This window comes from Homalodisca vitripennis, chromosome 3, assembly GCF_021130785.1.
Source record: "Homalodisca vitripennis isolate AUS2020 chromosome 3, UT_GWSS_2.1, whole genome shotgun sequence".
Lineage (NCBI taxonomy): Eukaryota > Metazoa > Arthropoda > Insecta > Hemiptera > Cicadellidae > Homalodisca > Homalodisca vitripennis.
Window position 1 is genome coordinate 140387014 of NC_060209.1, and position 27585 is coordinate 140414598.

Below are 27585 nucleotides of genomic sequence, written 5' to 3' on the forward strand. Positions count from 1 at the left end.
ATATGTTTTGATTAGGTCAGTCTGTATTTGTTTTAGGAAGTTGACCCTATTTCTTGTTTCATAGTGGTTACATTCGAATAATTTGAATAATCTAATTCATTGAATTGGCAATACATAGATATTTTAAAAATATAGACACATGGCAGAACCAGTTACCCAACCATGAAAAAAATAGTTTTGACAGCCTTCTTGAGAAGTGAAAATACTCTCTACCCCCTCCCCTCCACCAAAAACAACTCACGTCATACAAAACATTTGATTGTATAAGGCCACAATAGACCATTTGTAACGTGTGTGGACAATATAATTTTGGTTTGTGACTTAGGTTATATATACTGTATACCGAAATTATGTTATGTTAGAACAAGAAGATGAGGAAACCTGTCATTGGAGTTACTGTTAAAAGGACTTCACCTTGCTGCCAGTCAAAGTGGGATGAGGGAGGCTATATAGGTTTATGTTTGAAAAGGCTTTAACATTAAGTGAGCCCCACGCACTCAAACCGTCATCCTTTGTATTGAAAAGACCTTTTTACCCCCAATATCTCAATATTTGCAGTTATTCCATCCAATGGATTACCCACATTTAAGTTAAACACTGGTTTTTGCCGAACACTACTTGGTTTTAAATCGATGGGTTCTAATGGCAAACACTTAAATCGGCCATATGTAGACCCTCTTAGATATACCGAAGTATATACCTATAGCACAGAAAATAACACAAGCATAATTCCAGATCAAGTCTCTGTCAAGTAACGCCCCCAAAAAGCTTTCTGGAGTTAGTTTTCTCTACAAGTAAATTGTCTATAAGAAACAAAACCGTGTTCAGTATCAGACGTTCAAAGTCTAAAGTTTATTACATTTTAACTGATTTTTTAAGGTTCGTTTCTGCAAAATACTGAATATATTGGTTCATTTGTAAGGGTAATGCGATTTATAGATTTGTTGTTTGTTTTTTTTTTTTTAAACATTGAGTCATGTCATTTGCATATTGAATTAGTTCCCTCTGGTGGATAACTGAGTCCAGTCTATATACATTACTCATAAAAAGAAGAGAACCTCAGGTACACTATGATCATTTTTTATTTTTTCAAAATAACTTTCGAAATCTCCACGTATGTATTTCGATCTTTAACGTAAACGTAAATTCTGGAGACCTCAGATGATGTATTTCTATAACTGGTGCAACCATTATCTGTTTTGTTTTATAATTATCGATATGATTAGTTATATGATTAGTCGATTATATTTGTTTTATATATATATATTTGTTTTTTAGCAAGCACCTATAGATGACTTTGCTATAGGTGCTGAATGACTGCTTGTGTAATATTGTACATTTTAAATCGAAATACATTTACCAAGTCACAAACATAATATTGCTGTAAGCCTAAAGTGTACGTGCACGATATTAAATTTCTCAGGTTTTTTTCAGGTTGTTGCCTTTTTGGAGATTCGGGTCTTACATAATGTATTAATAATGTATTAAAAGATTTAAAATATATTATTAATTTCGAACCATACATAATTAAGTTTTAAATAATACATTTCCCTTAAATTGTGTAATGAATTAGTTATTGTATGATAGTAACATGTGTTAAGTTAGCAAAATCTACAGTCGCATTCAGAATTCCAAAGAAATAAATATTCTGATAAGTCATTCGGTTATGTATTAAAATACACGCTATTGACGTGATTTACTTTTTTGCAATTCTTAATAAAAAGTGTTTTATTACATTCTAGAGGTAAAGCACAATAATTGTTTATATTCTACTGGCCTGTACTAGGATAATTTCAAAGGGTTATTAACGGTTAAGTAACGATTTTGTAAATACAAAATCGTTACTTTTTTGAACTGTTTAATGTTTTTTTACCCTACAATTAACTGCCCCATCAATGTGGAAGTATATCTCAGATCTTTTTGTTATTTATAGCCTAACTGTTCACGAAGCTTTTAGCGAAGTCTCTCCCACCGGTTGCTGATGAACGAAATCCTTTTATGTCTATATGTACGCAGAAAGACAATGTTTAACTACAGGGTTCAAATTTATGGTAAAGCTATTGAAAATGGTAAAGCTCTACATCTACGCTGCTATTGAAAATTATACACGTTGGTCCACTGAGAGTTTCAATTCTGTCTGCCAAAAGTTTGGTTTTTAAGTAACTGTGTTGGCAATGAGAAAAATTGAGAATAAGCGCCAGATTAAGCGCACAGATTTCTGATCAGCATGGTAAGCTTCGCATAGTCCTATAGAAGCCACCATCCTGGTCAGGAAAGAGATTGAAAATTGAGTGATTATAACCGTTTTTAATCTGTCGAATGTTTAACATTTATACTATTGTAGAACATATGATAATTCCTTGTTATTACGATTACCGATTACCTATAACGATATAATGAAATATACTCGCATATAAGATTTTAATTATTAATTTATATGATTTAATTGTATCCTATGTAACAAAAGGTTACCGCCATATTCCAATCGTACTCTGGAATCGGTGTAGCCGGTACTTTTGATAAATCAACCCTAAATAAAGTCAGTTGACATACTTGAATACTAAGACAATTTGAGGGATGTTTATTTTCACAATATTCTACCACAAACCTTGAACACATAAAACGTTAAATCATCGTATAATAAGTTTTGCGTTTTATCACCTACCTGAATAAGCCTCATGGTCGCCCCACTGTCAGACAGAGACAGAGACAGGTCCACCGTCAATCAGCTCGGTCATTTATCAATAATCGCTCATTAAGATTAACAGCCCTCTCACCCATCTCCATTGTAAACAGTGTAACCTTCTCACGGTATTAACGCGCGGCTCAGGAGAACAGAGACCGGGATAATCTTGCTGTGGATTAAAGTATCTGCCGCCTTGGATCGAGCGAAAAATTTGTAAATTTATATTTATTTTCTGACCAACAAACGGTTGTATTTAAAATATTTTAGTTTTAACGTTATATTACAGTTGTAAAACTCTACACTTATAAGTCTTAATCAATAAAATATTAGGAAATTAACAAAATCACCAATACCGAAATAATTTTCGTACATTAAATTATTGGAGAAATATCCTTGTTAGCATCTGCATAAACGGTACAGTTCAGGAGCCAACAGCCAATCTACACTGAATATGGTGCAATCGAAAACTATTTTGGTTTGAAAAAATTTGTATGTGTAAAATTGATAGCCTTTTCTAATATACAATTTTTTATTCAAGCTTAATTTAAAACAGCTGCAAATACGAATGTTAAATTTAAACAATATATACATAAGTTAGAACTTCACGAAGTGATATGTCTTTATTTATTTATAAGTTAAGGAAACTATGTTTTTATTACATATAATTTATTTAAATGGAATATTTTTGAATCGTACTTTCCATAATGGTAATTTTTTATAAATAAAAAACATGCAAATAAAAAAGCACATATATCAAAAATTATGAAATCAAATACCTATTTATTTAAATCGTCATTTTACAAAAATATATAACACAGGAACACAATATTCTATTTAATTAACATTACAAATGCAAAAGTGCCTTTGTTTTTTGTGTTTAATGTTTGTATAATTTTACACGTTTATTCTTAGGGTCTTTGGGATAAATATTGTTGTATTCCTATTTTGAGAAACCCTCCAGGCTACGCCACACTGGTCTCTAAAGCAGGTAAAATCCATATTGGCCTCTGGAAATATTAATTAAAAGACTCAGTTAAATATTATCAACTGTTCTGTATAAACATCGTTTTGCTCCAGCACAACCATATTTTTAATTAACTTAACCACTACTTTTAATTTGTTTAATAGTGTATAAGTTCCCCAAGGTTCACACGCCGTTTTTAAGTTTCAGCGATAAGTACTCATCTACCTTATAAAATGGCCTAAAATATAAAATGATCAGAATTTGACTCCGAAGACTCCCATTGAAGCAAGTAGTAAGAACTATGCTAGATGAAAGTTCACTGGACTGGGTTTTTTGAACTAATATACCATTTCAAGCTCTCAATGGTCTAAATGTAAACTATATTTTTTCAGTTTTTTATGGAAACGAATACGTAAGTAGTGTCATTGTTAATTTACTTTTAACTGCTAGTTCGTTTATATTTTAGACAGTTGTCACTGCTGTTGCTAAGCATTGAACAAAATTGATAGTAACAACACTTCTTATTTCATCATCTTGATAGCAAGTTCTGGATTTTACTTAATGAACAGAATTGTAAATGTCTAAATGTCAGATATTGAGTTTGGTTTCCTTAGACATTGTTGGACTGCGTATTTACTGTAACTGAAGTAACAAAAACGGAGGGACTGGGCATTAGCATTATTCAACAAACTGTTCGCTCCGTGAGTACAATAATCTGTGGAATCAAGAGAATGCAAGTGTGTCCAGTGGGGCTGTTATTACAGCAAATGGAATCACAAAGCAATACACCGGACACGAAATGCAACTTTTATGACAGGAAATCGTCGAAGGGACATTCCATTTATTTCTCACTAATGAGGTATACGATACTGATTACGTATATAAATACTGATATAATTCCTAGACTGGACCAAGGAAATATTATTTATAATATGGCAGACATGGATTAGGAAGTAAGAACATATAATTGACGATATCACCTTTGCATATGGATTATTACCACATTCATAACGAAAGTATTGAAATCTGTTAGTATTATGATATTAATTTTCAGTATTAATCTATAGCTATACGATTTATAAAACTGTAATTTTTAGAATATAACCTCATTGCTAAATTATTTATAGGTACATATACATTTTCCACTGGGCAAAATACAAATCCAATTTTTATAACAATAGAGGTAATGTTTTTTTTTCGGATTGTAATCTGAGAAAGAATGGCTTGTATAAGTATGTTTGTATTATTATTCCTCTATTTTCCTTAACCACTGCAAAAATCTCATATCACAATGTGAAGGAAGCCAAGTAGTTTCGAGTACCTTTTGTGGAAACATTTACCGCTTTGTTCATTAAGATTGGCTTCATTACACAATTTTTTTCTATTTACAATGAACTATCCGTTTTTAATTCTTCACTCAATCTAAGTAACTCTGTCCTTGCTATGTAAATTACATTACTGATCAAAGACTGTATGTTTAATATGAATTATAAAACAAATTTTATCATTATTTTTTCGATTTCAAAAATTATTTGTAACACTTTTCCGATATTCCACTTAATATAAATCTTCTGCGGACTTCAATGGAAATCAAAAGAATTAATAACCAAATCCGCCGAATCGTTCTCGAGATTAGCACTTAGAAACACACATAGCGATTCATTTTTATTTATAGGATTTGGCACTTAATTTATCACACGAATAAGATATTTGATTCTAGTTAAAATATCTAATCTACTATAAAATATTAATTTTTCAATAATTTTGTTGACAAAAAGAGGTGATATCCTAAATATTCAAGGGAGCCTTGAGTAATTTAATGCATTCAATAAACCTACTGTGATATAAATTTCGTTACGATGAATGTTAATTTTTACTCTTGCAGTCATAAATGTAGTAATTATCATATGATAATTACCATAATATTAAAATACTATCACTTAATTTAGGTATCATTTTAGTTTTGTAACCAACACAAGTATGTTTATAGATTTAAAATCCAGTGATTTTAGTTACATCATAATATTCCACTGAACAAGAAAATTGGTTAGCTTTGATTGCTGTATGTTTTATAACTTATGATCATTATCAGGATCCAAAATTTAACATCATTTCTAAATTTTTATAGAAATGCCTTGTAAACCTGAATAAACATTTTGGGTTTAATGAGTCAAGTAAATTTAAATTCTGTAAAAACCATGGTTTTGCGTTGACTTTATATTAGTGCAGGGTATTTTTTAAAGTATTATCAATATGATGGTAACAGGTTTACAAACATTTTAATAATTTATTAATTATCGATCAATTTTCAGTCTTAAACATGAAGTCCAAAACATTCATAACTAAAAATTCATACCTTCTACTTGCTGATAAAACCCATAACAAATAGCATGCCATCCTTGTGAGTAAATAATAACAAAATATCTTTCAACATGGCCTAAAACTTAGATTGGATCATTGATCAACTGAAGTATGAAGAGAGAGAAAATGGAATGTTATTATTAAAATCTATTTTTTGTAATAACCATTTGAAATTGAATATTTACAGAATACACTTATGCTAATTTTATGCTAAATGTATCAGGAATTCATTGAATTTATGATAAAATGTTTATTTTTACATAATCCCACATTATGAAACTATTTTGAACTATTCTTATTTCAAAATTTGTAACCATAAACTGTTATATATATTTATCTTGCTTTAACTACTATAAGAAAATGTTATTTAGGATCCCATGAAGCATATTGTTTGATATGGGATTTGTGATATTTGAACGTGTTAATATTTACAAGGTAAGATTACGACACGCCACGTGTAGCGTGGCAGGTTTCACTAAGGTTGCATGACAAATTTCGAGCGTGTAGCCTATTTCATTGTCGAATATCCTGAGGTTGGGTAGACAGACAGACTTCGTATGTAAACATTTTTTATCTCACTTCACTTCACTTCACTCCATACAGGCAAAATGAAATGGTGGTCTAGTAAGTGATACACCAATACACCCAGCCAAATATCATGGTTGGATATGCACTACCATAGAACTCATTGTTGTCTATGTAAAAATGAAATGTCATGCAAACTCTAAGGTTCTCAGATAATCTTTTTCGATATATCTTGCCACAACACACAATATTGTTTATTGAGTTAGGTTTCATAGCATTGTTTAAATCATAAAAGTTATGGTTAGAATCCAATCCCGTTATAGATTTTTAACATTGACTCTTAAATGTATCATTTGCCTTTTAATCTATGTGTAAAAATGTCATTGGTTGAAATATTATATGATTCTACGAAGCTTGTTTACAAATTTATTTAATCTGCTAACGCTCAGCCTAACCCCATGTAGTGAGTGACATTTACCATCATCTAACTCAGTGTCTTTAATATAAACGATGCTTCATGTAAAATTTCAAATCTATAGGTTGATTCTTTTTCGAGATATCGCGTAAATAGACAGAAAGAAATTAAATTAATTTTATTAGACCTCAGCCTCAAATATAGCAATCACCTCCCTGGAGGCGTTGAGAGTAGCGTCAATTATTCATAAGTGACCAATTATTCTGGTTGCATGCGATATAAACAGTGGTAGATTCAGATGGTAAGTCGCCTAGGAGAATGCCGATAGATTAAAGTATTCCTCACTCCTCGGATTCAACTATGAACATACTAAATATAAAGTTTGCATTGCTTCATATCATTTTATTCGTTTAAGCCCAATAAATCTTGTCCTTCTGCTATTTATTAAATAATTTTAAATGTAATAAGGCAGTTTATGGAATACAAATCAGTACGCTCTAATTAAAGTTTTAATCAAACAACAATTAACAATTCATATAAAAAGTCTAATCGTAAATATAACATAATATTAGTATATTGACCTTTCTTAATCTTGACATAATTTTAATAAATGAAAAGACTAGTCACTTTTTTTATTTTTTAAATTTCAATAGATCTGTCATTTAGGGTTCAAAACAAAGAATTCAAAAACATTGGGTGGATTATCCTTAGCTGCATATGAGGTAAATCATTCTATTTAAACTTAAAAAAGCAAACAAATTTATTTTACCTGTATAAAAAATATAAGTGAATCCTAATACAGTAAAATAGCTTTATAAAACACATGTACATCTGTATTTATTTAGTGTCATTTCTTCTTAGAAATGTGTGTTTAAGAATACAATTTATAATAACATTTTAATATCATTAGACAGTACAAAAGTTCATAAGTATTATTTCCATTTCATTTAGGAGAGGGAATTGCTATTGGAGCAGGAGGTGCCAAGAGTGCTCCATCAGGAGGGATAAAGCCTCCAGGAACAGGAGGGGATAATTGTACACCTGCTGGTACTTTACCTCCAGGGAAGGCTGGAATAAACATTAGATTACTTGGAATTTCATCAATATCAAATTCCACTCCAGACGAAACATCTTTTTCACCTGCAGGTAGTCCGTAAACCTCGTGAGGTTTTGGAATGGCTACTTTATAAGGACCTGCTTCTTCTTTATTAGCTAATCCACTGGAAGAAAACTGATTGGTGCTAGCTACACTTTTAGCAGCGGAGGCAGGAGGCCCATACGTAAAATGAGGTGCAGCAACAGCTTGGGCTTGAGCTCCCGCTAAACTTCCAGCAGCGAAGGCGGGGGGACCATATGTAGGAGAAGGCGGTGCAGCAGCAGCAGCTTGAGCTTGGGCTCCAGCTAAACTGCCAGCAGCGAAGGCGGGGGGACCATATGTAGGAGAAGGCGGCGCAGCAGCAGCCTGAGCTTGGGCTCCAGCTAAACTGCCAGCAGCGAAGGCGGGGGGACCATATGTAGGAGAAGGTGGTGCAGCAGCAGCTTGAGCTTGGGCTCCAGCTAAACTGCCAGCAGCGAAGGCGGGGGGAACCATATGTAGGAGAAGGCGGTGCAGCAGCAGCAGCTTGAGCTTGGGCCCCAGCTAAACTGCCAGCAGCGAAGGCGGGGGGACCATATGTAGGAGAAGGTGGTGCAACAGCAACAGCTTGAGCTTGGGCTCCAGCTAAACTGCCAGCGGCGAAGGCGGGGGGACCATATGTAGGAGAAGGTGGTGCAGCAGCAGCTTGAGCTTGGGCACCAGCTAAACTGCCAGCAGCGAAGCCTGGGGGACCATATATAGGAGAAGGTGATGCAAAAACAGCGTTTCTCTGAACACGGTTGTTGCTTATACTCTCTCCAGGAAAGTCCTCATTACTTACGCGAGAAGTTTGGCCTTTTGAAAAACCTCCTGGTGCAAAATAGGCCGGTGGGTTATCTCGGGAAACAAAGGGAAGGAATATGAATGTTTGAGGAGAACTCTCTAAAGGAGGTAATGATCCTGGAGGTGGATTTGCCTGATGTATCTGCTGAGATGCGTCAGTCCTATGAAGTTGCCGTTTCATCCGACGTGGAGGAGACCCTTGAGGAGACACATATACTTGCATCTGAAAATGTATAGTATTTTATTGGGTCATACTATTGTTTATGGTGTTCTCAAAGTAATCATTTTTGTAAATATTATGGGAACATATTATGAAACAATTATTGTGCTTAAACATATAATAAACATTATGTTGCTCTCTATGGTTTCCACATTCCGTGTCTTTTTAGAACGCTTGAAAGTGTTTAAATCAATTTTATTGCAAGAATAATGGTGATGATAACAGTACACACGTAGTGGTAAGTTGGTTGGTAGGTGGAAGCAACAGCCTGCGCGTTTCCTGTTGTGTAGGTATATGTGACTGGAGCTTGCCCTGGAACCGACGAGGAGCTAGAGTATGATGCACTGTAACTACTCTCTACTGATGATCCCAACAGCAGCATGCTGACAACTAACACCTGGAACACGATATATGAAATTAAACCTCAAAAATCATTTAGTTTTAATTCATTTAATATAAAAAAATAGATTATAAGTTGAACTTGTTAGTTAATACTTTTGACTAAAAAAGTATTCTCAAATCTGACCATTAATTAAATTTTTATGTTTTAAATGTTTTATTAAGTATTTACTTTATGTAGTTAAATATTTTTTTTACAAAATACTTGAGATATTTATCATATTATCCAAAAATTTAGATCGAAGGACTATAAACGATTAATAATTAACTGACCTATCAATGATATATATTATTAACTTCAATATATTATACATTACTATATTCACTCCACAAGAAACCTTTGTCGTATTTCAACATGTTATTAATTTTAAGGGAAAGGCTAAATAATTTTTAATTGTCTAAATATTCTAAAACGTGGTATTTTTGGTATTTGTAAAATTGTAAAAACTTTTTTATATTTTACAATTTTATTGGCAATCAAGTATTGCATGAAAGGTTATAAAAGTCACACCCAAAACCGTTTCGTTCAAAATCATTAGAGTTAAAAATTTAATTTTTTTTAACATGTGTTCAAACTATGACAAATATAACAGATTATGTAGTGTGATCTTTATATTCAACATTTTATTACTATATACCAAGTACCTACACATAATGATTTCATATTAAATAATAATATTCTGTTTTGTTATCTTATTGATTAAGTTCTTTTTATAAGAATTTTATATAAGAAATTTATTTGCACCTTTTGTCTTACAAAATTTGGTATACTCAATTACAAATTTTTAATTTTTACTAATAGTTATTAACTTTTTAATTGGCATTTCAAGAAAAATCCTGAAAAAGTGACCTAACTATGCGGAATTTTCCGATGTGACTTTATCAATGACTGATAAGGAATAACAAAAGAATCAAAACTTTCAAAAGCATCTATGGTTTCGAAATAGCCTTCATTTTCCGATCATGGTACAAAAGATTGTCTCCGCCCACCTTTTTCAGCGCCATTCAACTTGAATTCCTTGTCAATGTCAAAATCATTCTTCAGTCGTAGGAAACTGAGGAATAAACGAACAATGTAATAAAATTATGTCGCGGTTATCATACATTTCCTAAACTTTCCAGTTGGAGCAAAAGACAAAAACACTGTACCCTTCCGTGCACTTCCATCTGATTAAGTTGCCCGAAGACCCAATTTCACAACGCATATTAAGACAGACAAAGAGAGCCAAATAATTGACTTTCTGGTTTCCAATCTCTATGACCACTCCCGGGACACGGCCGGTCCTTAGAACAATGTATGCATCAAGTGAAACCGGTTTAACGACAACGCATCGCTCTGCACCACAAAATGAGCTGCACGTTAAACCTGATATATCTGACACCTTCAGACTCCGATCATATAGACTTGACTCGAACTCTTGGACCCCATTTCGCACTTATTCAATATTCCTCTGGCATTTGATTCTCGTTTGTTATTGTTAATTCTGCCAAAATATTAACACGTCGTCATGCTTAACGCTGTAACGCCTTTGTAACATCTTCTCGAGATGTAATTTACAAACTTTACAAACTTTCAAGATTACGAATCCTACATTACACTACTATAGCATTTTTAGCACAGTCACAGTCAACGTCAAAGGGTTGGTACCGCAAATAGGATGCATTCTCTTCCCGAAGTCTCTCAGAGAGTATCTTATGGTGAGTTCTTACCACCACTGAGTCATTTAGATGGATTTCAAGTTGGCTGCTTGTCGTAATTGGACTTCTGAACCAACAAAAAAAAACTATCCTAACCAAAGTACTGTAAGGAAATTCATCAGAACCAAGGAAAAGTATAACTCGTAGCAAAATTATTATAATGAACGATTAAACAGCATTGCAATGTTTTATAATAATGAAGTTCGGATGTCTCTCAGACAATATCTTATGGCAATTCCTGATCAACAATTCATTATTTAGATTGATTTCAATTTAGCTGTTTATCGGAATCGCACTTCTGTAGCAACAAAATAAACAATCATCAATCTAACTACTGTACTGTATTGTAATGAAATCCATTAGAACTAAGGACAAATTTATAATTAAAGATATAGCAGCATTGCATTGCTTTGTAATAATGTTCAGATGTTAACAAGAGATGGGATTTTAGAGCCTAAAATGTTCTCACACGTACCAACTTCTAAAGTAATGACAAAACAAGCCGGAGGTACGCTTAACCTGATGTTTAACACGGTGTGAAGAGCAGACATTGAAATTACTCTAATGTTCCACCATTACTTTTATGGGTGACCTTTATGGACTGGTATAAGAAACAATTTCACAGTTCTGCTTATTTAACTTACATAGCTTTTGGAGTCATTCGTTCCCCCAAACCTCAGTATATTATTCAAGAAATTACCAAAAGAATAATGCATGCTCGGATGATAATATTTTCGACAGCATTTGGAAAAATAATCACTACATCCAATCTGTCTTCAATTATATTCAAGAAATTGCCTTGTTAACACGAACATATCATGTGCCAATCGTGGATATTTAAACGTAAATGTAACAAATAAATAATAACATGAAGATTATACTTGTACGTAGTGTTAACATTTAGGGAGTGAACAGCGCAAGCTATCTGGGAGACAAAACAGACGAGATGAGATGTTTACAAGCTGCTTTTAACTTCTGATTGGCTGCCTCGAGGTGATGTCTGTATAGATTCGTGCGTCAGAAGCTCATGATCACATTAAGAGAATGGCTCACTAATGTGATTCTAGAAATAAGATTCCTACTAGTCCCTTGTTTCTTCACTATCAACATAACCTTTCAAAAGACTTAATTTTCTTCTTTGCGTATCATAAGTATACATATTCAACAATACATTCATGCAATTATTAGTTCCTAGGAAGTTCTTAGGGATCTGGGACATCCAAACTTGCCAAAAGCTATGGAGACATGAAAATCATCAGGTAAGTGTGAATTTAGTGGAAGGAGTCGTAACTGAAGAGGTCTGAATCCTCCATGAAAGCATATCTAAGTTGTAAAATTCTTGATTTATATGAGCTGACTGATAAAGGCTTTTGGATGCGGCCAGGTAATCCGTTATGGTAGAGAGCCCAGACTCTATGGCAGCATCTGTGGCCTTCAATCACTAAACAATGGAATTTATTACCAAGTGTAGTGTTGTTATGGAGTATGCAAGTAGGTCTCTAGAAGATTCGATGGTGAATAAAAGGTTTTGTGCCTAATAGTGACAATTTTAATACTGAAGACATCTCACAGTGCCAACTAAAAATGTGGACCTTAATAAATCAGGATCTTAACTTGCATTGTGGTCCAGTAGAGTCAAGAGAGATAAAGATAATCTCCAGGCTAAAAACCTGTTTGACGAGGAACTAAAAGGAGGAGGATGTCTTCACAATGGCTATCCATACTAGGACAGATACGGATTCAAATAAGCGAGAATAAAGACTCGAGTTTATAGCCAGCTTTAAATCTAATGTCACTGAAATGACTGTATTTAACAGTATAAATTATTCAACGTAACGAATACAATTGTAAAACCATACAAACATATAATTTAATATTTTTAATAAAACCAATCTATTGGTATGGCCAAAGTATGTTTTAGTGTCACTTTTTTTACAGGTATTCTGGTGTAAAATATTGCACACATTTAGGCATATTACTACCATTGGAAAGAAAATCATCGAGAGTAAATAATAGAGTTAGACTTCGTTATTCTGTACTGGAAGCGATAAACTCTGTCTTCTCGATCAATCTAATGAAGTTTTATTTTCGTTTACTGGTACTATTTCACCACTGTTGCTTTGTCAGGAACCTTGCTGTTACCTCTGTCAAAACTGTGAGCTTCCTTTATTGTTTATTACACACATACAGTTTTGTATACAGTGTTCACATGAAATGTAATTCCAACTCTTCTACACGTCTGGTTTCTTGCTTACTTCACATTTTGACAAATCTGACTACGTTGGATAATACATAATAATATAACATTTATTATTACTCCAAAGTCCTGGTCATTATTATTGTAAAAAGTATCTTGAGTATTAATAGTAAATATTGACACCTGTTTCTCAGAGTATAATATTATACCCTTTGTACCCTTTGAATATAAATAAAAGAGTAAAATTGAAATTATAAAAAAATTAACTAATTTTAGTTTGTTTTATTTTAATCAATTAGTTGTTCTTTAATTGTGGAGACTTCTACTTTTATAAAGTTTTAAGATCTGTAAAGTATTCATTGACACCTACTTCCTGCGTACGTACTGCAATAGCTGAAAGCGCCTAGCTGAGATAGAAATAATTAAGTTTGTATTAAGTGGTTAGGATCATTATAATTGACAATTATCTCAATTTGTTCTCACAAGAATAAGGGGTAATAAGAAGAATAACACCATAACAACAACATTTTAATAGTAATATATTAATTTTAATATAATAATAATACACGTACTTACAATAAATGCCTAAAGTACAATGTTGTTGCAGAGAGTTATATGAAATTACTCTTCATTCAATTAATGGCTGAGTTTTAGTGTAGCCTTTTACTTATAGGGCTGGAAATATTTCATTTCCGTCTGTTTATCTGTATCACTATATGTAGAAATTTCATTTATACGTACACAAGAATGAGTTCTATGATAGTGAAACAATGAAATTAGGCTGTGCCATTGAATCCTACCTTTCAGAACTATAAAAATATGTCTCTTTTGTTTCCTAGGTAACAATACAAAGTTATTTTCCGTATGGTTGTCTGTATTTTTACGTGTCAATGATGAAATGAGTTATAGACTTCAAATTTTGCACTGGATTTCAGCGAAGCAACATGTGCTGTGGCGTATTCCTACCTCGTAAATAATTAAAATTACCAAACCTAAATGGAGATTTTTATTGAGAAAATAGAACATGTACATCCCTAAGGATAATAAAAGGTGGCGACGATAGTTAACTAGAGGCTCAGAGGACCTACTTATCTATTTAACCACTACTAAAAAGCTAACCCTGGTACAATTTATAACCCACTGCCAAAAAGTCTTCTGGCGCAGATTTTCAACAACAAGGGTTGCGGAAATCGCGTGATTATTTATTGATACAAGAAAGATTAAAAAATAGAAGTATAAACTTATTCTTGAAGGGAGATTAACTATGCATTATAGGCATTTTTATGCATTAAGAAAAAGAAAGCCGTAATGTGTCTATATGTGTGTGTTTTTTTTTTTATTATTATTAAGAACAGTGTATGAAACTAATTTATAATTTATGAAAACTCATAAAATTCTTTTTGACATACCAAATGAGTTTTGGTATGTCAAAATAATCTTTGCCATCAGAGAGGCAAAGATTACCAATATTACTATTGTTCCTATGAATTTCGTTATTATCTAAAATTATGATATTCCATAAATAGTTCAAATTTTTAACGGTAATTAACATAAGTACATTTCCTAAACTTATGTTTACCTACATTATTTAATTCACAAACATCTTAGATTGCAGGAGTTAAAGAATTGTTTACATTTCTTTGAGTTTAAGAAAATTGTTAATACGTCCCAAAACTATGTTCAAAGACCTAAATATATTTTTGGTTTTTGAAAATATAACATTCTAGTTCTATTAATATAATCGAACATATGAGGAAGGAATAGCGAGGCCATCACAAAACATTAAAGAAAACATCCTAATGTTCCAACACAATAATGTTGTTTATACAGCATCGTTAAAAATATTTTAGAACCCCTATTAACCGTAGATATCTCCTACTAAAAGATAAATTAAGATATTGCTTTGTAATTTTTCAGACTTTATTGAAGTGGAAACGTAAAATACTCACCCAGGCCGACTGCATGGCGGTGGAGACTGGACTAACAAGCTGTGGCCACCCTCGCAGTTCATAAAAAACAATACATTAGAGAGGCAGAGTAAGAGGGAGTGTATGATAAACAAGCACCTAACACCTGGGGGTCAGGACGTTAAAAGAGCCGAGCTTCAAATGAGTTTGTTGTGAATTGTCTGGAATGCGTCATTGAAATTCTTCAATCACTTACAGGTAACACAACGAATATTATTTGGCCAGTGTTGAATTCTAGTTATTATCGTAGAGCTAAGTTGTTAGTGCATGTATGTATTTATATTAATAAAATAATTTCTTGAATTTTTACGGTGATTTGTATACAATCAAGGCAGGAATTATCAAGCCTGTGAGGGACTTTTTCTACACGCACGATTTTAGGCGATTTTAATATATATATATATATATATATATATATATATATATATATATATATATATATATATATATATATATTCAATAAAAATTGAATCGTAAAAGGTGAGGGCTCTGTGGTGTAATGATAGCACATTTACCCGGCAAGTGAGAGATCCGAGTTCGAGTCCCGGCGGAGCAAGTACTTTTTGCGATTCAATGTTTATTGAAATGAAATAAGGCTATTGGCATTTATACAAATCTCATTTATGTGTATATTTATATATATGTTCATGTGTATATATATCATTTATGTATATATATATATATATATATATATATATATATATGATATATAAGTATATATATATATCATGTTACTAACTCTACTTATAGGGTTATCTATATATTAATGTAATGAAAAGTAACTAAAACCCTTTTAAAAATCTTTTTATTGGCATACACGTGTTTCGGTTTTTAACCAGCATCAGTGTACATTAACCTCTAAATAAACAATTAGATATACACATGTGGACCTTTTAAACATATGTTAAATTTAAATTATATAGTTGTAATTTTTTATTAGTAATCTGTATTTAATATTTTAATTTTTTTTTAAAATTGGATTTGTCTTATTTTTCAGATTACTATTTAAAATGTTATGAGGATCTTTATATATATATATATATATATATATATATATATATATATATATATATATATATATATATATATATATATATATATATAAAACGATCCTGGTTAAAAACCGAAACACGTGTATGCCAATAAAAAGATTTTTAAAAGGGTTTTAGTTACTTTTCATTATATATATATATATATATATATATTATATATATACATTATATATATATATATATATATCTGGAATCGTGAGTGTTAAAAAGTACACACAGGCTTGATAATTCCCGAACGATTGCAGATTCAGCAATAAAACTTGGTAATTCATGACTGCACCATTTTTTATTTGTTTTGGTAAATTTACATATTAAAAATTACGTGTATTAGTGTAAATGCTAAAACTAAGATAGGTGATGTAATTAGATTCAGAAATAATTTTTATTACTTTATTTCCAATCTTGAACTTTTGAAAAATAAGACTTGATAATTCACTTAGGAAAGTACTGTCTATGTAAGGGTGAGCTGGGTAGATGGTTGCCCTCAGGGTGAAAGCCCTTGCCGTCGGCAACGTAGTTCAGGGTGAACGGGATACCCTCCGGTGACCTCCAGGACACTCTTCCCGTAATCCTATTGATAGGATTCTTGTCTGGAGAAATACTGTAGGAATCCACATACTCGGAGTGTGCTGTGCCTCCAGGAGCTGTGTAGCTGATAACAAGGACAACTGCATTGGTACTTTACAAAGGAATATAAATCAGTACTGGAAAGTACTCATGCTTTTCATTTTTATTTTCAATACTTTTAGGTTTTGGTGCACTAAAAAATCACCAAAATCACCCTTGCCACGACCCTTCACAGTTTAGTTCCATTTCACCTTCCGCTTATTGCAGCGTCAGAAATCTGATACTGTCAAAGATATCATTTCTGGAAAGATCCAAAAAGCTACGTTATTTGTAAAATACTCGGTTGCCCCGCCGTACTTTGGGAATGTATTTAAATAATTGTACTGCATCTGCACTTAATAAGACAACAAGAACATCTGAATGGACACTGATGGATAAACCTGACATATTTCTTTTGTAATCTAAGTGTCTCTGATGTCGAAAAGTTTTGAATGTCCTCATTTCCGACTTTTTTAATCTCTTTCAGACGCTGCACTAATTTTAAATGGGTTTAAACTAATGTTCAGAATACTTTTTACATTTTCTTTACTGAGCCCCAATACATTTAGGTTTTGGGCCATGTACAAAATATGTTTACTAACTGGAAGGTTTAATAATATATCAATGCTAATACTAGTACTAGTACCTTAAAATATTCAACGTCATTACATGGAATATATCATTTAGACGTTCACAGCATAGGTGTTTACTCAAACCCTGTTTTGCGTTTTCTGACTGAGCGATAAAAAAAGAAATTAAATGTTTTGGAATTATTTCTAATATAGTGATATATTTCAACTACTACAATTTATTTGAAAAAGTCTATGGTTCTTTTGCCAGTTAACAGTTCAAATCAGGTTCTTTGTTATTTTCCTTGGGACAAACTGAATGTTTCCATGATTAATGAGAATGAAAAAGGGACACTTTTTAGTTGTTGATAATCAATTTTCACTGGTCCGGGAATAAGCTACAACCAGTTCGACAAAGGCCTTCATTGTGTTCTGTTGGACCCTTTGATATTCAGTAGCATAATTCATTATCTTTTAATTATTTGGAATTATTTGAGCAAAATACATATGTACGAGCTCTCAATTACTTATTCGTTATAAAATATTAACATAGTAAAAATGTCATTTCTTTCTTTTTCAAACTGTAAATTGAAAGTAAATCTTATTTACATTTTGATGTAAATGTCTAATTGTAATATTATTGTAAATGTTTTGTCTTATCCATATAAACCTCATAACGGTTATTGTGCAACATATTGTATAAGGAATTTATTATTGGTGCAAATTAGTTTTAGTATATGATGTGCTTAATTTTTTATAATTATAATTAATAAGTTAAATTTAGAAAATACAAAATATTTAATTTTTAACATTTATATAGATTTAATTTCAAGATATTATAATGTATTAGTGTGCAGTATGAAATAAGAACGTCTGAGAGGTCTTCAATTGATTTCTTCATTGTCAAGTACATACATTCGCAACAAAATGTCAGCGCAGTCTCACCTAAAACCCAGTCCTCTCTTGGTTCTATGGCGGTCTTCTAGCAGGAGATTCTTGAGATTGTTCATGGGGCTGAAGACACTATCTGCAAGTGCCCCTGATACTACATGCAGACTACCCTCCACTTGGCCACTGGGCACGAACACTCCCGGTACACTGGTGACGTCTCGGGGTGCTGCCAAGTCCCTGATGACGTAATAGTCTCCCTCCTGTGCCACCTGGATCGGCACTCCCTGTATGGCTAGAAGGACAGGTTGGGTGTCCACCACATGCCCCGGGATATGGTGGCCTCTGATTGCTACCGAACAGGCCGTTAGAAGGAGTAATAGCTACACAAACAACAATTAATATATTATTTAAATGTATTGGACTAAAACGAAGTATAGTTATATTTTAACAGTTATAAGACAAAGGTGATACAAATTTACAATAATATCACTTAAAATAATAATTTGATATAATATTATACAACAGTATTAAAGACATTTACTTAAAAATAAATACACGTATACGTGAAACATTTCTGTAATATTCAAAGACGAATTATGGTTAGGAGAATTTCCATCATAATTTATAAATAATTTCCTATGTGCAGATGCTTACAATTAATAGACTGAAACTTTTAAAATACAATTGATTGATTAGCACTAAACTACTGCTTGTTTTAAACATGAAATTGTTTCTACACAGACAAAAATATCAACATACGTTCATTAATACAAAATATACACTATAGCAGATTATACGCCAACTCACCTTCACCATTTTAGGTCTTGGATCCAATTTCAAAAGGACTTGTTGTGTTCACGTCTTGGCAACTTAAACTTGTACTTTCGGAAGGCCTTATAAAGCCAATAGGTTTGTACGCACTTTCGATAACATCCTACTAATGACACTGAGATATCACTTCTTATAATATGGAGCTTAAGATTGGCTCTTATTGAAAATACAACTCAATTATTTTGTCCTTACCTCTAATAATTGCTGCCTTCTTATTTCTATATATGAACACTGCGCTAAAAACACCGTTTTAGATCAAAATCTTCAAACTGTCATAGGTCTTTTATTAGTGTCCATACTGTAACGTTGTTTACATGAAATCCGTAATAGATTTTTCTTGCTTTAAAATTTTATAATGAAAAATGTGTTCAGACCAGCAGACACGGGGTATTTTATGCAGATTTCATGGAAAAAAGTTACACTATTGGTACTTATAAGAGAACTGTGACAGTCTGGATGTTTTGAGCAAAAACAGTTTTTTGAACGCAGGGAGTGAACGACGCAACCAATATTCAACTTAACCACATACTAGATTTGTTAATCTTGTTATTAGGAACAACTTCGTCCGTTTAATCTTTGCTATATCTCTTAAAGTTTCAAGGGATCTCTTCAGTTTGCATACAATTTGGAACACGGTATAAATACAACAACACGGTCACCCGGACAGTAACATATCCGAGTTCGAGTCTCGGCGAAGCAAGTACTCTTTTTTATTTATTCCTTATTGTAATCGAATCAGGCTATTGCCATTTATACAAATTAAATACTTATTCATGACAGATAATTAATTGGGGGTTTGAGTAACATGGAAACATCAGTTACATTTTACACCTTGCATTAAACCTTTATGTTGCATGCAACATTTCATGTCTGTATCTCATTTTGTTTTGATACTTGAGCTACATGCCGCATTTTTTACTATGCCACATATTAAAAGTGACATGGTTGACCTTTTTTTACAAATTTGTTTATTCTGCCATTTTTTCGTTACCATCATGGTTACATCATAGAACCAATGTAAAAATGTTCCCTAACACTGAGCAAACTCCAGTGACATGCACTATCATGAAACTCGATGTTGATCATTTAGAAAGAAAGTGTCATGCACTATTTTAAGCCTAAATGCCGATTCGTTTTCGATATTTCGTGAGGACAGACAGACAGAAATAAACTTTTTCAGCCCCTCTAGCGATTGGCTTTGCCATCATTCAGCCAAAACATAGATTAGGTTGATTTTCATAGTATTTTATATGACTAGGTATTTTTTTAACGTTAACATTGCACTACCCAATTCCTTACAGCCTCTCGAATAATCTAATCCTTAATTCCATAGCCTATACCAACTATTGGTTATTGTAATCTAACTGGTTTTGCTCCATTTTGTGTTTAGAATATGAAACCCCTAATGGCCGCATCGCATGTAGCTACTGATGTGTTTTAGTATGGTAACGATCAGTACTCTATGCAATACGATGCCAAACATACATATTGTTTCGTAATATGGCACATGTTTTCTGCTATCCACGTGCTTTGATAGCCAAAACTTATTTCAGTGAGACGTTTTGAGATCTGGCTATCCAGTACAAAATGATTGTCCCTCTTGGAATTACTGCGTTTCTAAGGTGAAGCTGTATCAACAAAATGGGTATTTCTCCGAAGTATTGTTAATCAATGCAAACAATTATGAAATTATATTTTCTAAACTTTTGGTGCCTACCCTCCCTAGGAGGGTTTACTTCTGGCTGGTTGTAAACAAGTTGACTGGGTACAGAAAAATCAGATGTGTTACTTACATATAGATAACCCCATGTCCAGGAGCAGCACATCACTAACCTTAAAGTTGAGATATTGTATAAAATGGTATATCAAAATGTGGTAGATATTAGCATCCTCCCACTTTCATTGGAAGGGGCCGGAACAAAGCTAGCAGAGCCCTCCCTTAAACAGACCGGAAAAACAAGACGTCTACTAGCATCTTAGGGTAATTTTTTATCGGAAGTAAACATTTCCTGTTAATCCTAAAACTCGTTCATCTGCACCAATCACAGAATGAGGAAGTGTTGACAACGGTGCCATTTATCAATTAATTAAGTAGTATGTCAAGAATGTTTTAAGTCCCTGATGAATATTAAAATAGTTCCCACCTCTTCTTGCCATAAAAAGCCATGATAGCCCGTGTCTTTCAGGAAGAGGTATTGAGAATATTTAAAAAAAAAATCGTGTGCTCAAAAATTCTTGATTTCAATGATGTATATCATCTTTTTTCTGTCTGTACTCCACGAGAAGGAACATGGAAGAGGTGCCCTGAATGGCACTATAAAGTTTACACACGATGATCTCATTTGATGTCATTATTTATTTTTCTTATATCCAACTAAATATAAATACAAATGTTATTAGGTTTAAATAAATACTCTTGAATAAAATCAGTAACATCTATCTTCTATTTGTAATTTTTTACGCAATCGCCTTTGCTCCAAAGTTATGAATATTATCATCTCCAATTAACAATTTTCTAGTCATTAAATTCCAATCTATTAAAAGTCTGAAGATAGATGGTGGCTGCTCATGTTTCCAAGTAAATAAAAATTGGGACATAAGTCTAACCTAGGATCATACATTGTGACAGTGGCATTGGATACTGATTTATTCAGTGCATAATAATGTACTTTGTAAAATCCATAAAAAAGTATGCTATTACTAGTTCTAGAAAATGTCTTACACTCTCGAAAAGTCCTGGTTTGCCGAACTTTAAATTGAAACAATATATACTACACAGTAGTATTACCAATTAAGTAATGTTGCTGGAGACTCAGGTAGTCGCCTCGCAAGCTCGCACCCTCACGCTCACGAGTGTAGAGGGTTGGGGCCAGCATCAATCTGTGACAATTTTAGTGTATTATATATTGCTTGGTGTCATTTTCTCGTTATGATTTTTACTATCTATACATAATATTTATCACTTTTGGATAACATTTCAAATAACAAAAATTTTTATTTCATTAAGGAAGTGGAATAGGCAACTAACAGGGTGGAAACGCAGCCGGGTCGTAATCCCCTCAGCTTGTGTGAATGGAGTCTGCATGAATGTTTAGGTTTGAATCCAGCCTGACTCAGCCGCAATCACTATTTGCTAACACTATGTATATAACAATGTCTGTCAAAATATAATTTTTAATAACAGTAACTTTGAACGTACTAACTAACGTTTGATATTCTCAATATTATAAATGAAATCTATCATTTTATATAAAACTTACAATTAATAATTTCTATATACACGTGTTCACGTTTTAGGGTAACAGAATAAGATGGGCTAGTTTAATAATCTTGGTGGTCGTATTCAACTTTGGGGTTAAATTGATACTAATATGTACCACTTCCCAAGATAAATTTGAAGGAATAATGTAAAATCCCTTCCAAACTACTATTAATGTCGTTTATTCTATTCAGAGTTAAAATAAAAGTTTCAAATATAGACAACACGCAATACCATTAACCTGTATATCTTCAGACTACAGCATATGGTGATTAACCCAGTGAGAGAGAGGGAGAAAGAAGAGTCATTAGTTAATGGGGCTAATGTGTTTATATCTCTCTCTTGGATATATTGCTCAATTCCAAGAAATTCCATTCTGATGAATGATTTTCAATATGTTTCGTTATTATAAAGTATGTTATACTATTTTTATAATATCTAAACGTAGATTTTTACACTAACCATTAACACAATATCAACAGAGAAAAACTAGTATTTTTAAGCTGAGTCTCAGAGAAGTATATTACTCGAGAAAAATTCTATTTCTGTCTGCCTGACTTCAAGACGATATCTTGAGAATTAACTGATCTATAGGCATAAAATGTTGCATGAAGCTTCATTTCTATATAAACAACATCAGATTCGATGGTGGTGCATGCAAATGCATTTATCTGAGCGTTAACGAACATCTTTACATCGTCAACGTGGAGTTTAGCTCCAACTTCACCTTCCTCGTAGTGCAGCGAGTGGGATATGATGCTGTCACAGACTTAACCCTTGGAATTTAGTGTCATTTCGTCTGAAAGTATCCAAAAAATTGGCAACGAGAAGCTTAAAATGAGCTCTTTTCATCGTTTTGAGACATACTATAAAATATAAGAGCCGTGTAATGTAGGTAACGAGATATTCCCATTGTCTCATAAGGTATCTTTATCTTTAGATTATTCTTATATGTAAACATTATGCCAATATAATCGTAAAATAAATAAATTTTTAAACAAACTGTCCAATTATCTAAAATTTTACATACTTAGCATTGTGAAATGAGATGTAGATTTTGCATGCAACTTCAGCGACGTCTGCAACGTGGTGTGGCGCACCTTTTATTAAAGTAACAAAACTATTTCACAAAATTTGCTTTATTAAATACTCTATTTTAATGCTATATTATATCCAGGGTACATATGCGAACATTAATGAAACCACTTCTATAAGTATTTTAAAGTTATTTATTAACAATACATAAATATATACTTAATAAGGAAAAGGGTATTATAAATTATACAAATGTATGAACGAGGATGGGATTTAGAACCATCATACGAGTGTTTATTCATGGTTCACACGCTTTTAGTGGATGTTAGGAGGAGGAGTTGGGTTGAGAAGTTGTGAAAGAGGGAACCTGTAACCGGGCCCCGGGTTCACCGCAGGATACCTGGTCCCTACCACGTGCTGTAAGGGAGGAAGGAGTTCAAGAGTGTCGGAATTCTGAAAGTCATTGGACGGAGGACGACCAAACACGGGGATTGGTCTGTCGAAGACTGTGTTGACTGCTCTGTTGAAGCTGGGGGAAGCGGGGCGGTACACGGTGTTGACGACAGGGATATCCGCAGGAACTGTCTGCGGGGGAGAATTGCTACCCTGGGGTACGCCATAGACTGTGGCCGGTGACTGTGGAGTTGCTGACACGCAGCTCACCACCAGCGCAAGCAGACTCAGCTGTAACTGTATCTGAAAAATATCAATTCTTGGATGAGAATATAACGTTAAGAATGGTGTCTGTGAACAGTCCTCTAACAACATATTCTCTAACATTTTTTAAGATGTCCAACAAGATAAACGAAGAAAGCAATAAAATCGTATTAAAATGAACGATATTATATAAAGACATTTGATTCAAACACTGACCATACATACTCTTTTATACTGTATATACATTAAGGCCATCATACCATCATAGGCAAGGGGTGGCACACCCTTGTTGAGGCTAACAAGAACCTCTGATACTTAGGGAACGAATCCCACCACATTCAACAGTCATCTCCCGCAGTAGACTAGACATATCAAATTACTCTTCCACCCAGAATCTCGACATTTTCGGTTAGTGATGTGCTCCTGGACATTAGGTTGCCCAGATTTAAGTGACACACCAGATTTTCTGTGCCCAGTGGTAGGTTTAACTGGAATTTATAAACCGGCCAGAATTTATCCCTGCTGGGTGATGTTGAATGTTTAAAAACAATTATTTGGCTAGTTTAAGTATTCAGTAGTTTCTTGGATAAAACTACTGTAATTATTGTATTGCAAACTATGAAAAGATTGTCTTTTTGAACTATCTGTCAGACATTGACCCCAAAACAGACCTTTTTTACAGACCTATTCATACTATTTATATAGTAAGTTATACTTCTAAAACAATTAATTCCAATACAGGTGATCATCACTAGTTTTTAAACAAGACACATAACTCATATTGAGAGTCATTTACGATTAAAGGTAAGAAATCATTATACTGGGCACTATCCTATGTTATGAAAATCATTTCTATAAAATACTAGTTTCTTACACTAGTAGTACTGATAACAAATAAATATAGGATAGTTAAAAGACTTGTTTGAGCTCTAGTTATCTTTTATTAATAATCATTCCTTCCCTGCGAGTAATAATGATTACTATTCTAAAGTTAATCAAATTACTTGTCCTTAAAACAGTATACAGCAAATGTAATATTGTAAAACTAAAAACAATTTTGATAACTTCTCATATATAATCTAATATTTTATTCATATTTTAAACTAATTGTTAAAGATTACACTTTAAATGTGCAACAATGTATTAATAACGCTACTCTCAGCTGTCAAGATAGCATGTAATGTTACTTCACGCTATAAAGTGAAGATTAATTAACATTTTTATGGACCTCTTGTGGTTGTGGTTTAGCCAGGTTGGTTTCGATAACATCAGTGAATTGAAAAGGTCAACATCACGGGCAAAACGTGCCTTTTGCAGTTTCTAGCTAATCGCTTATAAATGTCTCATTAGTCAAACATGTAAAATGCTGATTTGCGTTAAACTCAATAAGCGCTCATCTCAAATAGCGGAGGTCACAGGCACTTGAGGAGCAGGTGTCTCTAAATAAACAAGCAAATTACTCGTATTTAACCTACGGTGTGGAACATTGATAGTTTCATGTAATTAAATGTAAATTTACAATCTGACAGCGGTAACCTTTTTAAAACTAATCATACTCATTCGCTTCTTGAAGACTGGTTGGAGGTGAGCTCAGAATGATGTTCTAAAGTGGATGTCACTTATTGGAAAATTCAGACAGTAACAAGCAATTTACTTAAGCTAATTTAATTCATGATAATGTTTTAATTACTTCATAACTTGACATAGAACTATTGTAATTTATCAGGTAGAGAGGATTTTGTACTCGATCTTTTTTTTTAAATATATTGCTGGCATCTTATTTTAAACTTAATTTTATACAATTTAATTTTCAGAATATCTTATTTTATGAAAAGATGTTAAAATCAATAATTGTACTATATTTATTCCCTGTAAAAATTTTATTATTGTTATAAATTTAAACAACAAACGCAATAGGAAATAGAATGCGATGAAAATGTGTGTAAAAGAGTTGGATACAAACTACACACTTTTTCATTCCCTAAATCGTTATATTCCTTACACTGTTATTATATGATTAGACTGAGCTGTGTTACAGTTTTCACCTTATATGTTTCAGTTCAATTCTAACATTATACCCTCATGATCAGGTAACTTTTAAATTTGTTTTAATTCTATCTCAGACGTCTTGTTAAATACTAATACTTGCACATTTTTTCCACCCATATCAAACATCATAGAAGATATATAACGGTAATGTATATTTCGTTTAAAATTTGTTGAGTTAATATGGCTCCCCACTGCAAGGCACTTTAAGAGTATGAATTGTGTTAGCAATGTCCCAAAGTGGTGTGGCACGAAAAACACACATTTTTATAATTTACATTGTTTCATTAACGTACATTGAAATAAGATTTACATTTCAATAATGAATACTAAATATTGTGTTGAATTTCATTAATAATAAATGAACGTATACACATTTATTCATTATTGGACGTTCATTCATTGCTCATTGGAGACAAACAACGGATCTGTGTTTGTCTACACACAAAATAATATCACTCACCAACAGCGTGAGTTAAGTCACGTACCTCTGATCTACAAATACTATTCTAATCCTTCAGTTATCAGGTGTTATTCTTACTTAGATTGTTTTTCTCATGTAAATGTGTCTTGGTTAATGTAGAGATTGTAGATTAGTTGGAATATTGCTTCAACCGATTATTACTTCAATAAGGAAGTAGTAGATAAAACCAAGTTTATATTTCGAAGCCAAGATTATTTTATAATGAATTTCAAATACAACATAGTTTAAGTTGTTAAATTTTAATTGTTATATCATAGATAAGTCCCCTGGAATATAAATGACACCTACATAATTATTTTCTATTTTCTTTTTTTTTATGGTGGGGGTTTCATAAAACCATAAGTTGATGAATTGTTCAGTGAAACGAATAAAAATTAGTACATGCACTTGAATGAAACTGTTTTCAACCTATTTTTCGGGTTCAAATGTGGTTGCACATAAGTTTAGTTTATTGTACGCCTATGTATTTAACAAAGCTTCTGTAACACAAAATCTGTTAGAGCATTGTAACTCAGAACTTGCTGGTATAAATCAGCACAAACCAAAATAGTTTGAACAGATAAAATCATCCCAAGAAGTACCAACAGTTATTCAATTTAAGTTCTTAGTATTGCAAAAAAATAACTGAAACTTTTAGTGTGTCCTGCGCAATTACATTCAAGGTAATAGTATAGCATGATGTAAAGCAGTTAAACATTTACTTTAACATTTTGTTTATTAAAGATGGATTTCCAAAGCGAGGCAAATGGATTTCCAAAATCTTTAAGGTTTTAAATGTGTTAGCAATTTATCAAAGTGGTGAGTA

The 27585-nt window shown here is 32.7% G+C and overlaps 1 protein-coding gene across 1 annotated transcript; it reads right to left on the bottom strand.

Moving 5' to 3' along the window:
- Positions 1-7894: 7894 nt before the first annotated feature.
- Positions 7895-15347, bottom strand: LOC124358382 (proline-rich extensin-like protein EPR1). Its single transcript, XM_046810682.1, has 4 exons — positions 15333-15347; positions 9322-9486; positions 8557-9092; positions 7895-8513 (listed from the first exon to the last, which is right to left on the bottom strand). Exons 1-4 carry the CDS (start codon positions 15345-15347, stop codon positions 7895-7897), a joined length of 1335 nt encoding a protein of 444 aa, XP_046666638.1.
- Positions 15348-27585: the final 12238 nt, after the last annotated feature.

Excerpts from the sequence above, each read along its gene's own strand:
- LOC124358382 (XM_046810682.1), bottom strand. Across the intron at positions 9,093-9,321 it reads ACCAACCAACTTACCACTAC|ATGCAAGTATATGTGTCTCC; the intron begins GTGTGTACTGTT and ends ATACATTTTCAG. Across the intron at positions 8,514-8,556 it reads CAAGCTGCTGCTGCTGCACC|TTTAGCTGGAGCCCAAGCTC; the intron begins GCCTTCTCCTAC and ends CGCTGCTGGCAG.